Source organism: Panulirus ornatus, chromosome 3, assembly GCF_036320965.1.
Source record: "Panulirus ornatus isolate Po-2019 chromosome 3, ASM3632096v1, whole genome shotgun sequence".
In the NCBI taxonomy this organism is placed as follows: Eukaryota; Metazoa; Arthropoda; class Malacostraca; order Decapoda; family Palinuridae; genus Panulirus; species Panulirus ornatus.
This window is the reverse complement of record NC_092226.1, coordinates 53,455,380-53,469,051: the sequence shown is the minus strand read 5'-3', so window position 1 is coordinate 53,469,051 and position 13,672 is coordinate 53,455,380. Positions and strand designations below refer to the sequence as shown.

The following is a 13,672-nucleotide window of genomic DNA, read 5'->3' as shown; positions in this document are numbered from 1 at the left end:
TGAGTGGATGGAGAGACGAATTTTACTTAATCGCCATTGCCCGCATTAGTGAGGTTAGAGTAAGGAAACAGATGAGGAATAGTCCAACCCACCCACATATACATATATATACATAAACACCCACACAAGCACATGTACATACCTATACATTTCAACGTCCAAATACACAAACATACACATATATAACCATGTCATATCCATACGCTGCCTTCATCCATTCTCGTCGCCACCTCGCCACGCATGAAATAGCATCCACCACTCGCCCTTCCAGTGAAGTTGTGCCCAGAAAAGACAAAAAGGGCCACATTCATTCACATTCAGTCTCTAGCTGTCACTGTGTAATGCACCGAAAACACAGCTACCTTTCCACATCCAGGCCCCAAAAAACTTTCCAAGGTTTACCACAGACGCTTCACATGCCCTGGTTCAATCCAGTGACAGCACATCGACCCTGGTATACCACATCGTTCCAATTCACTCTATTCCTCGCATGCCTTTCACCCTCCTGCATGTTCAGGCCCTCATTTCTCAAAATATTATTCACTCCATCCTTCCACCTCCAATTTGGTCTCCCACTTACCCTCATTCCTCCACCTGAAACATATATCCTACGCCAATTTTTCCTCACTCATTCCTTCCATGTGAATAAACCAATTTCAACACACCTACTCCTCTCTCAACCACACTCTTTTTATTACCACACATCTCTCTCATCCTTTCAATACTTACTCAATCAAACCACCTTACACCACATACTATCCTCGAACATCTAATTTCCAACACATCCATCCTCCTCCATATGTGTGTGTGTGTGTGTGTGTGTGTATATATATATATATATATATATATATATATATATATATATATATATATATATTATTATATTATTTTATTATACTTTGTCGCTGTCTCCCGCGTTTGCGAGGTAGTGCAAGGAAACAGACGAAAGAAATGGCCCAACCCACCCCCATACACATGTATATACATACGTCCACACACGCAAATATACATACCTACACAGCTTTCCATGGTTTACCCCAGACGCTTCACATGCCCTGATTCAATGCACTGACAGCACTTCAACCCCGGTATACCACATCGATCCAATTCATTCTATTTCTTGCCCTCCTTTCATCCTCCTGCATGTTCAGGCCCCGATCACACAAAATCTTTTTCACTCCATCTTTCCACCTCCAATTTGGTCACCCACTTCTCCTCGTTCCCTCCACCTCCAACACATATATCCTCTTGGTCAATCCTTCCTCACTCATTCTCTCCATGTGCCCAAACCATTTCAAAACACCCTCTTCTGCTCTCTCAACCACGCTCTTTTTATTTCCGCACATCTCTCTTACCCTTACGTTACTTACTCGATCAAACCACCTCACACCACATATTGTCCTCAAACATCTCATTTCCAGCACATCCATCCTCCTGCGCACCACTCTATCCATAGCCCACGCCTCGCAACCATAAAACATTGTTGGAACCACTATTCCTTCAAACATAACCATTTTTGCTTTCCGAGATAATGTTCTCGACTTCCACACATTCTTCAAGGCTCCCAGGATTTTCGCCCCCTCCCCCATCCTATGATCCACTTCCGCTTCCATGGTTCGATCCGCTGCCAGATCCACTCCAAGATATCTAAAACACTTTACTTCCTCCAGTTTTTCTCCATTCAAACTTACCTCCCAATTGACTTGACCCTCAACCCTACTGTACCTAATTACCTTGCTCTTATTCACATTTACTCTTAACTTTCTTCTTTCACACACTTTACCAAACTCAGTCACCAGCTTCTGCAGTTTCTCACATGAATCAGCCACCAGCGCTGTATCATCAGCGAACAACAACTGATTCACTTCCCAAGCTCTCTAATCCCCAACAGACTTCATACTTGCCCCTCTTTCCAAAACTCTTGCATTCACCTCCCTAACAACCCCATCCATAAACAAATTAAACAACCATGGAGACATCACACACCCCTGCCGCAAACCTACATTCACTGAGAACCAATCACTTTCCTCTCTTCCTACACGTACACATGCCTTACATCCTCGATAAAAACTTTTCACTGCTTCTAACAACTTGCCTCCCACACCATATATTCTTAATACCTTCCACAGAGCATCTCTATCAACTCTATCATATGCCTTCTCCAGATCCATAAATGCTACATACAAATCCATTTGCTTTTCTAAGTATTTCTCACATACATTCTTCAAAGCAAACACCTGATCCACACATCCTCTACCACTTCTGAAACCACACTGCTCTTCCCCAATCTGATGCTCTGTACATGCCTTCACCTCTCAATCAATACCCTCCCATATAATTTACCAGGAATACTCAACAAACTTATACCTCTGTAATTTGAGCACTCACTCTTATCCCCTTTGCCTTTGTACAATGGCACTATGCACGCATTTCGCCAATCCTCAGGCACCTCACTGTGAGTCATACATACATTAAATAACCTTACCAACCAGTCAACAATAGTGTCACCCCCTTTTTTAATAAATTCCACTGCAATACCATCCAAACCTGCTGCCTTGCCGGCTTTCATCTTCCGCAAAGCTTTTACTACCTCTTCTCTGTATACCAAATCATTTTCCCTAACCCTCTCACTTTGCACACCACCTCGACCAAAACACCCTATATCTGCCACTCTATCATCAAACACATTCAACAAACCTTCAAAATACTCACTCCATCTCCTTCTCACATCACCACTACTTGTTATCACCTCCCCATTTGCACCCTTCACTGAAGTTCCCATTTACTCCCTTGTCTTACGCACTTATTTACCTCCTTCCAGAACATCTTTTTATTCTCCCTAAAATTTAATGATACTCTCTCACCCTAACTCTCATTTGCCCTTTTTTTCACCTCTTGCACCTTTCTCTTGACCTCCTGTCTCTTTCTTTTATACGTCTCCCACTCAACTGCATTTTTTCCCTGCAAAAATCGTCCAAATGCCTCTCTCTTCTCTTTCACTAATACTCTTACTTCTTCATCCCACCACTCACTACCCTTTCTAATCAACCCACCTCCCACTCTTCTCATGCCACAAGCATCTTTTGCGCAATCCATCACTGATTCCCTAAATACATCCCATTCCTCCCCCACTCCCCTTACTTCCATTGTTCTCAGGGATATATATATATTCCTCGCGTGTCGTAGAAGGCGACTAGAGGGGACGGGCGTGGGGGGGCCAGAAATCCTCCCCTCCTTGTATTCTTTTTAACTTTCTAAAATGGGACACAGAAGAAGGAGTCACGCGGGGAGTGCTCATCCTCCTCGAAAGCTCAGACTCGGGTGTCTAAATGTGTGTGGATGTAACCAAGATGTGAAAAAAGGAGAGATAGGTAGTACGTTTGAGGAAAGGAACCTCGATGTTTTGGCTCTGAGTGAAACGAAGCTCAAGGGTAAAGGGGAAGAGTGGTTTGGGAATGTCTTGGGAGTAAAGTCAGGGGGTAGTGAGAGGACAAGAGCAAGGGAAGGAGTAGCAGTACTCCTGAAACAGGAGTTGTGGGAGTATGTGATAGAATGTAAGAAAGTAAATTCTCGATTAATATGGGTAAAACTGAAAGTTGATGGAGAGAGATGGGCGATTATTGGCGCATATGCACCTGGGCATGAGAAGAAAGATCATGAGAGGCAAGTGTTTTGGGAGCAGCTGAATGAGTGTTAGTGGTTTTGATGCACGAGACCGGGTTATAGTGATGGGTGATTTGAATGCAAAGGTGAGTAATATGGCAGTTGAGGGAATAATTGGTATACATGGGGTGTTCAGTGTTGTAAATGGAAATGGTGAAGAGCTTTAGATCTATGTGCTAAAGAAGGACTGGTGATTGGGAATACCTGGTTTAAAAAGCGAGATATACATAAGTATACGTATGTAAAGTGTTTTAGATATCTGGGAGTGGATCTGGCAGCGGATGGAACCATGGAAGTGGAAGTGGATCATAGGGTGAGGGATGGGGCAAAAATTCTGGGAGCCTTGAAGAGTGTGTGGAAGTCGAGAACATTATCTCGGAAAGCAATAATGGGTACGTTTGAAGGAATAGTGGTTCCAACAATGTTGTATGGATGCGAGGCTATGATGATGCAGAGGACTTGACGACAACAACAACATCACGTTCAACATCACCACCACAACCTCTTTCACCTTGTTCAGTCCTGCGCCTGAACCCAGGCCCGCTTGGCTCAACCCTCAGAGCCAATCCTAGTCCCGAAGTTACGGACCTAACTTGCCGACTTCCCTTACCTACATTAATCTATCATCCAGAGGCTTCTTACCTTGGAGACCAGATGCGGATAGGGGAGAAAGAATACTTCCCACGTATTCCCTGCATGTCGTAGAAGGCGACTAAAAGGGAAGGGAGTAGGGGGCTGGAAATCCTCCCCTCTCGTTTCTTTTTTAATTTTCCTAAAGAAAGGACAGAGAAGGGGGCCAGGTGAGGATATTCCCTCAAAGGTCCAATCCTCTGTTCTTAATGCAACTTCGCTAATGCGGGAGATGGCGAATAGTATGAAAGAAATATAAATATATATATATATATATATATATATATATATATATATATATATATATATATATATATATATTTCTTTTTCTTTTAAACTATTTGCCATTTCCCGCGTTAGCGAGGTAGCGTTAAGGACTGGGCCTTTTTTGGAATATCCTCACCTGGCCCCCTCTGTTCCTTCTTTTGGAAAATTAAAAAAAAAAAAAAATACGAGAGGGGAGGATTTCCAGCCCCCCGCTCCCTCCCCTTTTAGTCGCCTTCTACGACACGCAGGGAATACGTGGGAAGTATTCTTAATCCCCTATCCCCAGGGATAATATTATATATATATATATATATATATATATATATATATATATATATATATATATATATATATATATATATATATTTTTATACTTTGTCGCTGTCTCCCGCGTTTGCAAGGTAGCGCAAGGAAACAGACGAAATAAATGGCCCAACCCCCCCCATACACATGTACATACACACGTCCACACACGCAAATATACATACCTACACAGCTTTCCATGGTTTACCCCGGACGCTTCACATGCCTTGATTCAATCCACTGACAGCATGTCAACCACTGTATACCACATCGCTCCAATTCACTCTATTCCTTGCCCTCCTTTCACCCTCCTGCATGTTCAGGCCCCGATCACACAAAATCCTTTTCACTCCATCTTTCCACCTCCAATTTGGTCTCCCTCTTCTCCTCGTTCCCTCCACCTCCGACACATATATCCTCTTGGTCAATCTTTCCTCACTCATTCTCTCCATGTGCCCAAACCATTTCAAAACACCCTCTTCTGCTCTCTCAACCACGCTCTTTTTATTTCCACACATCTCTCTTACCTTTACGTTACTTACTCGATCAAACCACCTCACACCACACATTGTCCTCAAACATCTCATTTCCAGCACATCCATCCTCCTGCGCACAACTCTATCCATAGCCCACGCCTCGCAACCATACAACATTGTTGGAACCACTATTCCTTCAAACATACCCATTTTTGCTTTCCGGGATAATGTTCTCGACTTCCACACATTTTTCAAGGCTCCCAAAATTTTCGCCCCCTCCCCCACCCTATGATCCACTTCCGCTTCCATGGTTCCATCCGCTGACAGATCCACTCCCAGATATCTAAAGCACTTCACTTCCTCCAGTTTTTCTCCATTCAAACTCACCTCCCAATTGACTTGACCCTCAACCCTACTGTACCTAATAACCTTGCTCTTATTCACATTTACTCTTAACTTTCTTCTTCCACACACTTTACCAAACTCCGTCACCAGCTTCTGCAGTTTCTCACATGAATCCGCCACCAACGCTGTATCATCAGCGAACAACAACTGACTCACTTCCCAAGCTCTCTCATCCCCAACAGACTTCATACTTGCCCCTCTTTCCAAGACTCTTGCATTTACCTCCCTAACAACCCCATCCATAAACAAATTAAACAACCATGGAGACATCACACACCCCTGCCGCAAACCTACATTCACTGAGAACCAATCACTTTCCTCTCTTCCTACACGTACACATGCCTTACATCCTCGATAAAAACTTTTCACTGCTTCTAACAACTTGCCTCCCACACCATATATTCTTATATATATATATATATATTCTTATATATATATATATATATATATATATATATATATATATATATATATATATATATATATACTTAGAAAAGCAAATGGATTTGTATGTAGCATTTATGGATCTGGAGAAGGCATATGATAGAGATGCTCTGTGGAAGGTACTAAGAATATATGGTGTGGGAGGCAAGTTGTTAGAAACAGTGAAAAGTTTTTATCGAGGATGTAAGGCATGTGTATGTGTAGGAAGAAAGGAAAGTGATTGGTTCTCAGTGAATGTAGGTTTGCGGCAGGGGTGTGTGATGTCTCCATGGTTGTTTAATTTGTTTATGGATGGGGTTGTTAGGGAGGTGAATGCAAGAGTTTTGGAAAGAGGGGCAAGTATGAAGTCTGTTGGGGATGAGAGAGCTTGGGAAGTGAGTCACTTGTTGTTCGCTGATGATACAGCGCTGGTGGCTGATTCATGTGAGAAACTGCAAAGGCTGGTGACTGAGTTTGGTTAAGTGTGTGAAAGAAGAAAGCTGAAAGTAAATGGGAATAAGAGCAAGGAAATTAGGTACAGTAAGGTTGAGGGTCAAGTCAATTGGGAGGTAAGTTTGAATGGAGAAAAACTGGAGGAAGTAAAGTGTTTTAGATATCTGGGAGTGGATCTGGCAGCGGATGGAACCATGGAAGCGGAAGTGAATCATAGGGTTGGGGAGGGGGCGAAAATCCTGGGAGCCTTGAAGAATGTGTGGAAGTTGAGAACATTATCTCGGAAAGCAAAAATGGGTATGTTTGAAGGAATAGTGGTTCCAACAATGCTGTGTGGTTGCAAGGTGTGGGCTATGGATAGAGTTGTGCACAGGAGGGTGGATGTGCTGGAAATGAGATGTCTGAGGACAATATGTGGTGTGAGGTGGTTTGATCGAGTAAGTAATGTAAGGGTAAGAGAGATGTGCGGAAATAAAAAGAGCGTGGTTGAGAGAGCAGAAGAGGGTGTTTTGAAATGGTTTGGGCACATGGAGAGAATGAGTGAGGAAAGATTGACCAAGAGGATATATGTGTCGGAGGTGGAGGGAACGAGAAGTGGGAGACCAAATTGGAGGTGGAAAGATGGAGTGAAAAAGATTTTGAGTGATCGGGGCCTGAACATGCAGGAGGGTGAAAGGCGGGCAAGGAATAGTGAATTGGATCGATGTGGTATACCAGGGTAGACGTGCTCTCAATGGATTGAATCAGGGCGTGTGAAGCGTCTGGGGTAAACCATGGAAAGTTGTGTGGGGCCTGGATGTGGAAAGGGAGCTGTGGTTTCGGGCATTATTACATGACAGCTAGAGACAGAGTGTGAACGAATGGGGCCTTTGTTGTCTTTTCCTAGCACTACCTCGCACACATGAGGGGGATGTTATTCCATGTGTGGCGAGGTGGCGATGGGAATGAATAAAGGCAGTGTGAATTGTGTGCATGTGTATATATGTATGGGTATATATATGTGTACATTGAGATGTATGGGTATGCATATTTGCATGTGTGGACGTGTATGTATATACATGTGTATGGGGGTGGGTTGGGCCATTTCTTTCGTCTGTTTCATTGCGCTACCTCGCAAACGTGGGAGACAGCAACAAAGCAAAATAAATAAATAATATATATATATATATATATGGATGGTATTGCAGTGGAATTTATTAAAAAAGGGGGCGACTGTATTGTTGACTGGTTGGTAAGGTTATTTAATGTATGTATGACTCATGGTGAGGTGCCTGAGGATTGGCGGAATGCGTGCAGTGCCATTGTACAAAGGCAAAGGGGATAAGAGTGAGTGCTCAAATTACAGAGGTATAAGTTTGTTGAGTATTCCTGGTAAATTATATGGGAGGATATTGATTGAGAGGGTGAAGGCATGTACAGAGCATCAGATTGGGGAAGAGCAGTGTGGTTTCAGAAGTGGTAGAGGATGTGTGGATCAGGTGTTTGCTTTGAAGAATGTATGTGAGAAATACTTAGAAAAGCAAATGGATTTGTATGTAGCATTTATGGATCTGGAGAAGGCATATGATAGAGTTGATAGAGATGCTCTGTGGAAGGTATTAAGAATATATGGTGTGGGAGGCAAGTTGTTAGAAGAAGTGAAAAGTTTTTATCGAGGATGTAAGGCATGTGTACGTGTAGGAAGAGAGGAAAGTGATTGGTTCTCAGTGAATGTAGGTTTGCGGCAGGGGTGTGTGATGTCTCCATGGTTGTTTGATTTGTTTATGGATGGGGTGGTTAGGGAGATGAATGCAAGAGTTTTGGAAAGAGGGGCAAGTATGAAGTCTGTTGGGGATGAGAGAGCTTGGGAAGTGAGTCACTTGTTGTTCGCTGATGATACAGCGCTGGTGGCTGATTCATGTGAGAAACTGCAGAAGCTGGTGACTGAGTTTGGTAAAGTGTGTGAAAGAAGAAAGTTAAGAGTAAATGTGAATAAGAGCAAGGTTATTAGGTACAGTAGGGTTGAGGGTCAAGTCAATTGGGAGGTGAGTTTGAATGGAGAAAAACTGGAGGAAGTGAAGTGTTTTAGATATCTGGGAGTGGATCTGGCAGCGGATGGAACCATGGAAGCGGAAGTGGATCATAGGGTGGGGGAGGGGGCGAAAATTCTGGGAGCCTTGAAGAATGTGTGGAAGTTGAGAACATTATCTCGGAAAGCAAAAATGGGTATGTTTGAAGGAATAGTGGTTCCAACAATGTTGTATGGTTGCGAGGCGTGGGCTATGGATAGAGTTGTGCGCAGGAGGATAGATGTGCTGGAAATGAGATGTTTGAGGACAATGTGTGGTGTGAGGTGGTTTGATCGAGTAAGTAACGTAAGGGTAAGAGAGATGGGTGGAAATAAAAAGAGCGTGGTTGAGAGAGCAGAAGAGGGTGTTTTGAAATGGTTCGGGCACATGGAGAGAATGAGTGAGGAAAGATTGACCAAGAGAATATATGTGTCGGAGGTGGAGGGAACGAGGAGAAGAGGGAGACCAAATTGGAGGTGGAAAGATGGAGTGAAAAAGATTTTGTGTGATCAGGGCCTGAACATGCAGGAGGGTGAAAGGAGGGCAAGGAATAGAGTGAATTGGAGCGATGTGGTATACCGGGGTTGACGTGCTGTCAGTGGATTGAATCAAGGCATGTGAAGCGTCTGGGGTAAACCATGGAAAGCTGTGTAGGTATGTGTATTTGCGTGTGTGGACGTATGTATATACATGTGTATGGGGGTGGGTTGGGCCATTTCTTTCGTCTGTTTCCTTGCGCTACCTCGCAAACGCGGGAGACAGCGGCAAAAAAAAAAAAGAAATATATATATATATATATATATATATATATATATATATATATATATGTGTGTGTGTGTGTGTGTGTGCACACATACACATACAAACCAATGGTGAAATTTTACCATATGGCTTGGGATTTGGGTAGCTAGAAAGTTTCAACTAGCTGCTACAGGAGAGGGGACCGAAGGAGAGCTGGCAGATGATAAACAAACTCCAAAATAGCATGAACATAAACAGACTTGCCATCTGGTGTGGCACCATCTCCCCTCACCCAACATCATCCCAAAAGCTGTATCATTACTAGGTACCCAATATACTATACCATAAACAAAAGCTACTTCTGTGTATTCATTGACTGCATCTTGAGAACCAACTAAGATGATTCAGCTTGTATAACTATACTCCAAGAGATAAAATGGTAGTTGTGTATCTATAAAAAAGGCCCTTGCATGTAACCTTATCTCACCTATGAGTGTAAGTCTCTCTTTCTTGATTAGGAGTTTGCTGGAGACCACATGATCAATTTTTCTTTAAACAAGCCTATGTCTTACAAAATGTATAAGTTTGTAACTATCCAATTTCTTTACAAATCTATGGACAGTATACCTAAATTAGGGAGAGGCATGGGTAAAAATGACATGACATGACTAGATGAAGGACTCATTGCCAGGGAACTAGATGGAGGACTTATTGCCAGGGAACTCAGTACAAGAGGAGTCCAGAGGAAAGCTGGATTACAAAGAGAAGATAGAAAATGACAATGTAAAAGGAGATACAAAGCAGTGGGATAAAGCACAGTGATGGAGTCAGTAATATGGAAAGGATGAGAATAAGTAAATTTGAATTACTGGGAAAGTAGTAGCTGACTGGTTGGGAAAATGGGAGCAAGGGAAGGAAGATGAAGAGAATGGGTAAAAAATTGAGGAAGGCTGTTTTGGGAGTAGCTTGGAGAAAGAGTATGCAAAGGTGGGGAGACTGAACAAGATGAATAAATTGGTGGATAGAAGAATGTGACATGCAAGAAGTGGCAGAGAAAAAAAAGTGGAAAAGAAAAAGAACTAATTTGAAGTGGAGGAAGTGGCAGAAGTGAGTAATGGGGGAAATGGGAGAAAAATGGGTTGAAGAATGGAGAAGATAATGCAGTGGAAATGCTAATGAGAAATGTCAATTACCAAGGTGGGGACAAGACTGCAGGATGATGAGGTCAATAATAAAAAAATACAGTGGAAAGAAAGGAAGACTGGTGAAGGGATGTTAAAACGTGGGAAGGAGGAGGAATGGAAATGGAAAAGAAATGGGAAGCTGAATAGGAGAAGAGAGAGGAGATAAGTGTGCGAAAGATGATGTTCTGAGGACGAAAAAGGTGAGAAATGGATATGAATGAAGGTAGGGCAAAGAATGGTGCGAATGTGTGGGGAGGTAAATGGACATAGGGAGAGGAAACTGGTTACATTAAAATCAAGCATAGAGTGGGATACAGTATATGTGCAGCTGTGATAACATTTATCATAAATCCACCGCTGAACTGAAGTTGGTACTGTGAAATCATGAACAAAACTATATAGTACAAGTAAATCTTCAGATACCCAGTAACTACGTTATTCTTACTAGTAAAAATGGAATATGATGATGGCATGAAGAGCAGCTGTAGTGAGTGGCTACCAATGGGATGAGTTTTGTTAGGTAGTCTGTGACAGTCCTCCCAGACAACCACACCTTTGGCTGCTCCTGACCACACTAGCAAATTACTGGCCCTCAAAGCAAGCTGGTACCACCACAAGTCCATAACACCCATATAATGTCATTTATATTCTTCACTTCATCCAATCAATAAACATTTGATAACAAAACTACTGACTTCCTAAGACAGCTTTCCTCATTTCTTTTCCTAATACTTAATCTCAATGCACATACACATTACAAAAACCAAGATTACCTGTATCTTCAACAATCTGTATCCAAATGCACTGGTGAGTACATCTACAAACTACAACCAATGTGTAAAACATCATACTAAAGTATTTGACAGAAAAAAGGAAAAGACTTACTGTTCTTTGTGAATGTAACTATCTTGAGCACTTTGCCAACACGTGAGAAGATCTGTAAAAGGATAGAATAATCAAGAATAAGAACAAATAAAAACCGATGAGGTAAATACTAGCACAAGATTACATTTGTATGTTTATGGTTGTAAAATCTCTTAAGAGTAACTTGATCCCTGATGCTGTCGACAAAAACATTCAGTTCGGCCTTACAGTGGTCAGAAAATTATCTTTACCAATACAGGAAACAGACAGACAGCTAAACAAGAAGGGGTAACACTACTGCGCAAAGCTGCAAGTCAGAGTTGGTGAGGTAGCATGCTACAAAGTATCTTGGATAAACAAGCAAGAGTCGGATCAATATTTTAAGCCCACTCTATAATATCCGACATCACAATAATCCCCCCCCCCTCGCCTCATTATGGGAGAGGGGAATACATGCTCCATACCATAATGCATGTCACAATACTGTGGGCAATATAAACCAAGTGATCTTGTGTGTGCAACTATGATTACAGGTGATTACATTAGGATCAATAACCCCCATCCCTTATCGTCAAGGCCAACTCAGCAAGGAGTCACGACCTTATACAGTATAGGCACAGCATTCAATCACTAAGGTACTGCCATCCTTCCATAATCACACTTACAAGTCACCTTATTTGCCCATTTTTACAAGAGACTTTTTCATTATCCAATCCCTTCTCCACAGGGGCCATTAACTTTCAAATAACATACACTACTACTTAAGTCAAGAACTACTAAGAAGTATTGTATGGTGCTGCACTAAATGCACCAAACTCTAACAGGCAGCTTCAGGGAAGGACCATTAATTATATTTTGTGCCTCTGAGCCAAAGGATGATCAATTTCTTTAATCTTTATGTGAAATACAAGAAAAAGGTTATTAATATGGAAACAGGAATAGTCAAATAACGACTCCTGATAATTCTATTATGCAGACCATGAACACATGAGGCAGTTACTTTAAATTTACTATCGATACATAATTTTCCATCCCACATATCATGGGATGTGGTGAGAAGGGCAACTATATAAGCTCCTTTTGCATCTATGACTAGAAAAAATGGTTGTTTACACTAAAGTCATGAAGGTGGTAAGGCAGACATGAAATATGTTGGAGACTTCTCTGGTCGCACAAAACGGGGTCTTATTACAGCTTCTAGCAGTATAAACAAGCTAATATAGCATGACAAAGAATAACTTTCTTCAATGTTTATAAAGTATAAATGGCAATGACTGAAGATAAAAAAAAATGTAGCTTCCGACAATGACAGGCATAACAATGTTACGAAGTGTTCATGTGTGCCACAATTTTGAGAAACATGCCGGAGACGTAACAATCTCAGATATACAGAAATCTGAAATCATGAACCAAGAAGCTTACAGTAACATTGATAAGTAGAGCCTTGTAACCAATGTGCATTAGCGTTTTATCCACCGCTTTACGCGTCCCCATGTCCTCACTCTAAAGGGAAAAATTAAACCAACAAGCTTGTTAAGGCTTCAAGACAAAGACGCTCCCCAGAACAGAAATCATGGCAAGGGAGGTGGAAGAGGGTCCGTGTTGCTATCTGGCGCGTGATAGGAAACTTGTTGGAGGACGAAGGCGGCGTGTGCGGCCCAGCTGTCAACGTATCGCAACTGCCGTGTCAATGTCAGAGCATCTGCCATATCACACCCTCCGCCCGTGCACCACAATATATTTAATTAAACGTAAATTGAGGGAGCCTCTGGTGGCGTCGCTGTCGACACCAGGGAACTATTAACGGGCGGCAGTGTGAAAAACATCTTCAAAGGCGTCCCCTGCCAAGAGCCATCGCGCGGCCTCTCACAGGACGCCAGAAACCTCTATCATAAATACCCAATGCATCTCTATTCAACCTTGCATTAACATACGACTAGGATCATCACTTGGGCGCGTGTTACGTTCATGTCACACATCTGCTTTTACGTAAAACCAGATGTGTGTAAATGTAACACATGCATAAGCTCAATATCACGATCACTTAAGGACAAAACGACAATGGACCGGCACCGAACCGTGTCTTCGCGAGATCTCATTAATGTTGTAAGCACACTCAGTACTCGTTCTACTCTTCTCATTTTCACCCAGTACTACTTTGAGCTTTACACTCTGTACAATGCAAAACGTGTCATTACAACACCACCTTAGCAAC

The 13,672-nt window shown here is 42.2% G+C and overlaps 1 protein-coding gene across 40 annotated transcripts in view; it reads right to left on the bottom strand.

Moving 5' to 3' along the window:
* Positions 1-13,672, bottom strand: part of heph (polypyrimidine tract-binding protein 1 heph) — a 503,533-nt gene that overhangs the window by 42,156 nt on the left and 447,705 nt on the right. For all 40 annotated transcript variants that reach the window (XM_071687661.1, XM_071687698.1, XM_071687719.1 and 37 more), the window contains one exon: positions 11,479-11,530. In XM_071687661.1, the coding sequence (XP_071543762.1) occupies positions 11,479-11,530 (52 nt within the window). The remainder of the gene's footprint in view (positions 1-11,478; positions 11,531-13,672) is intronic.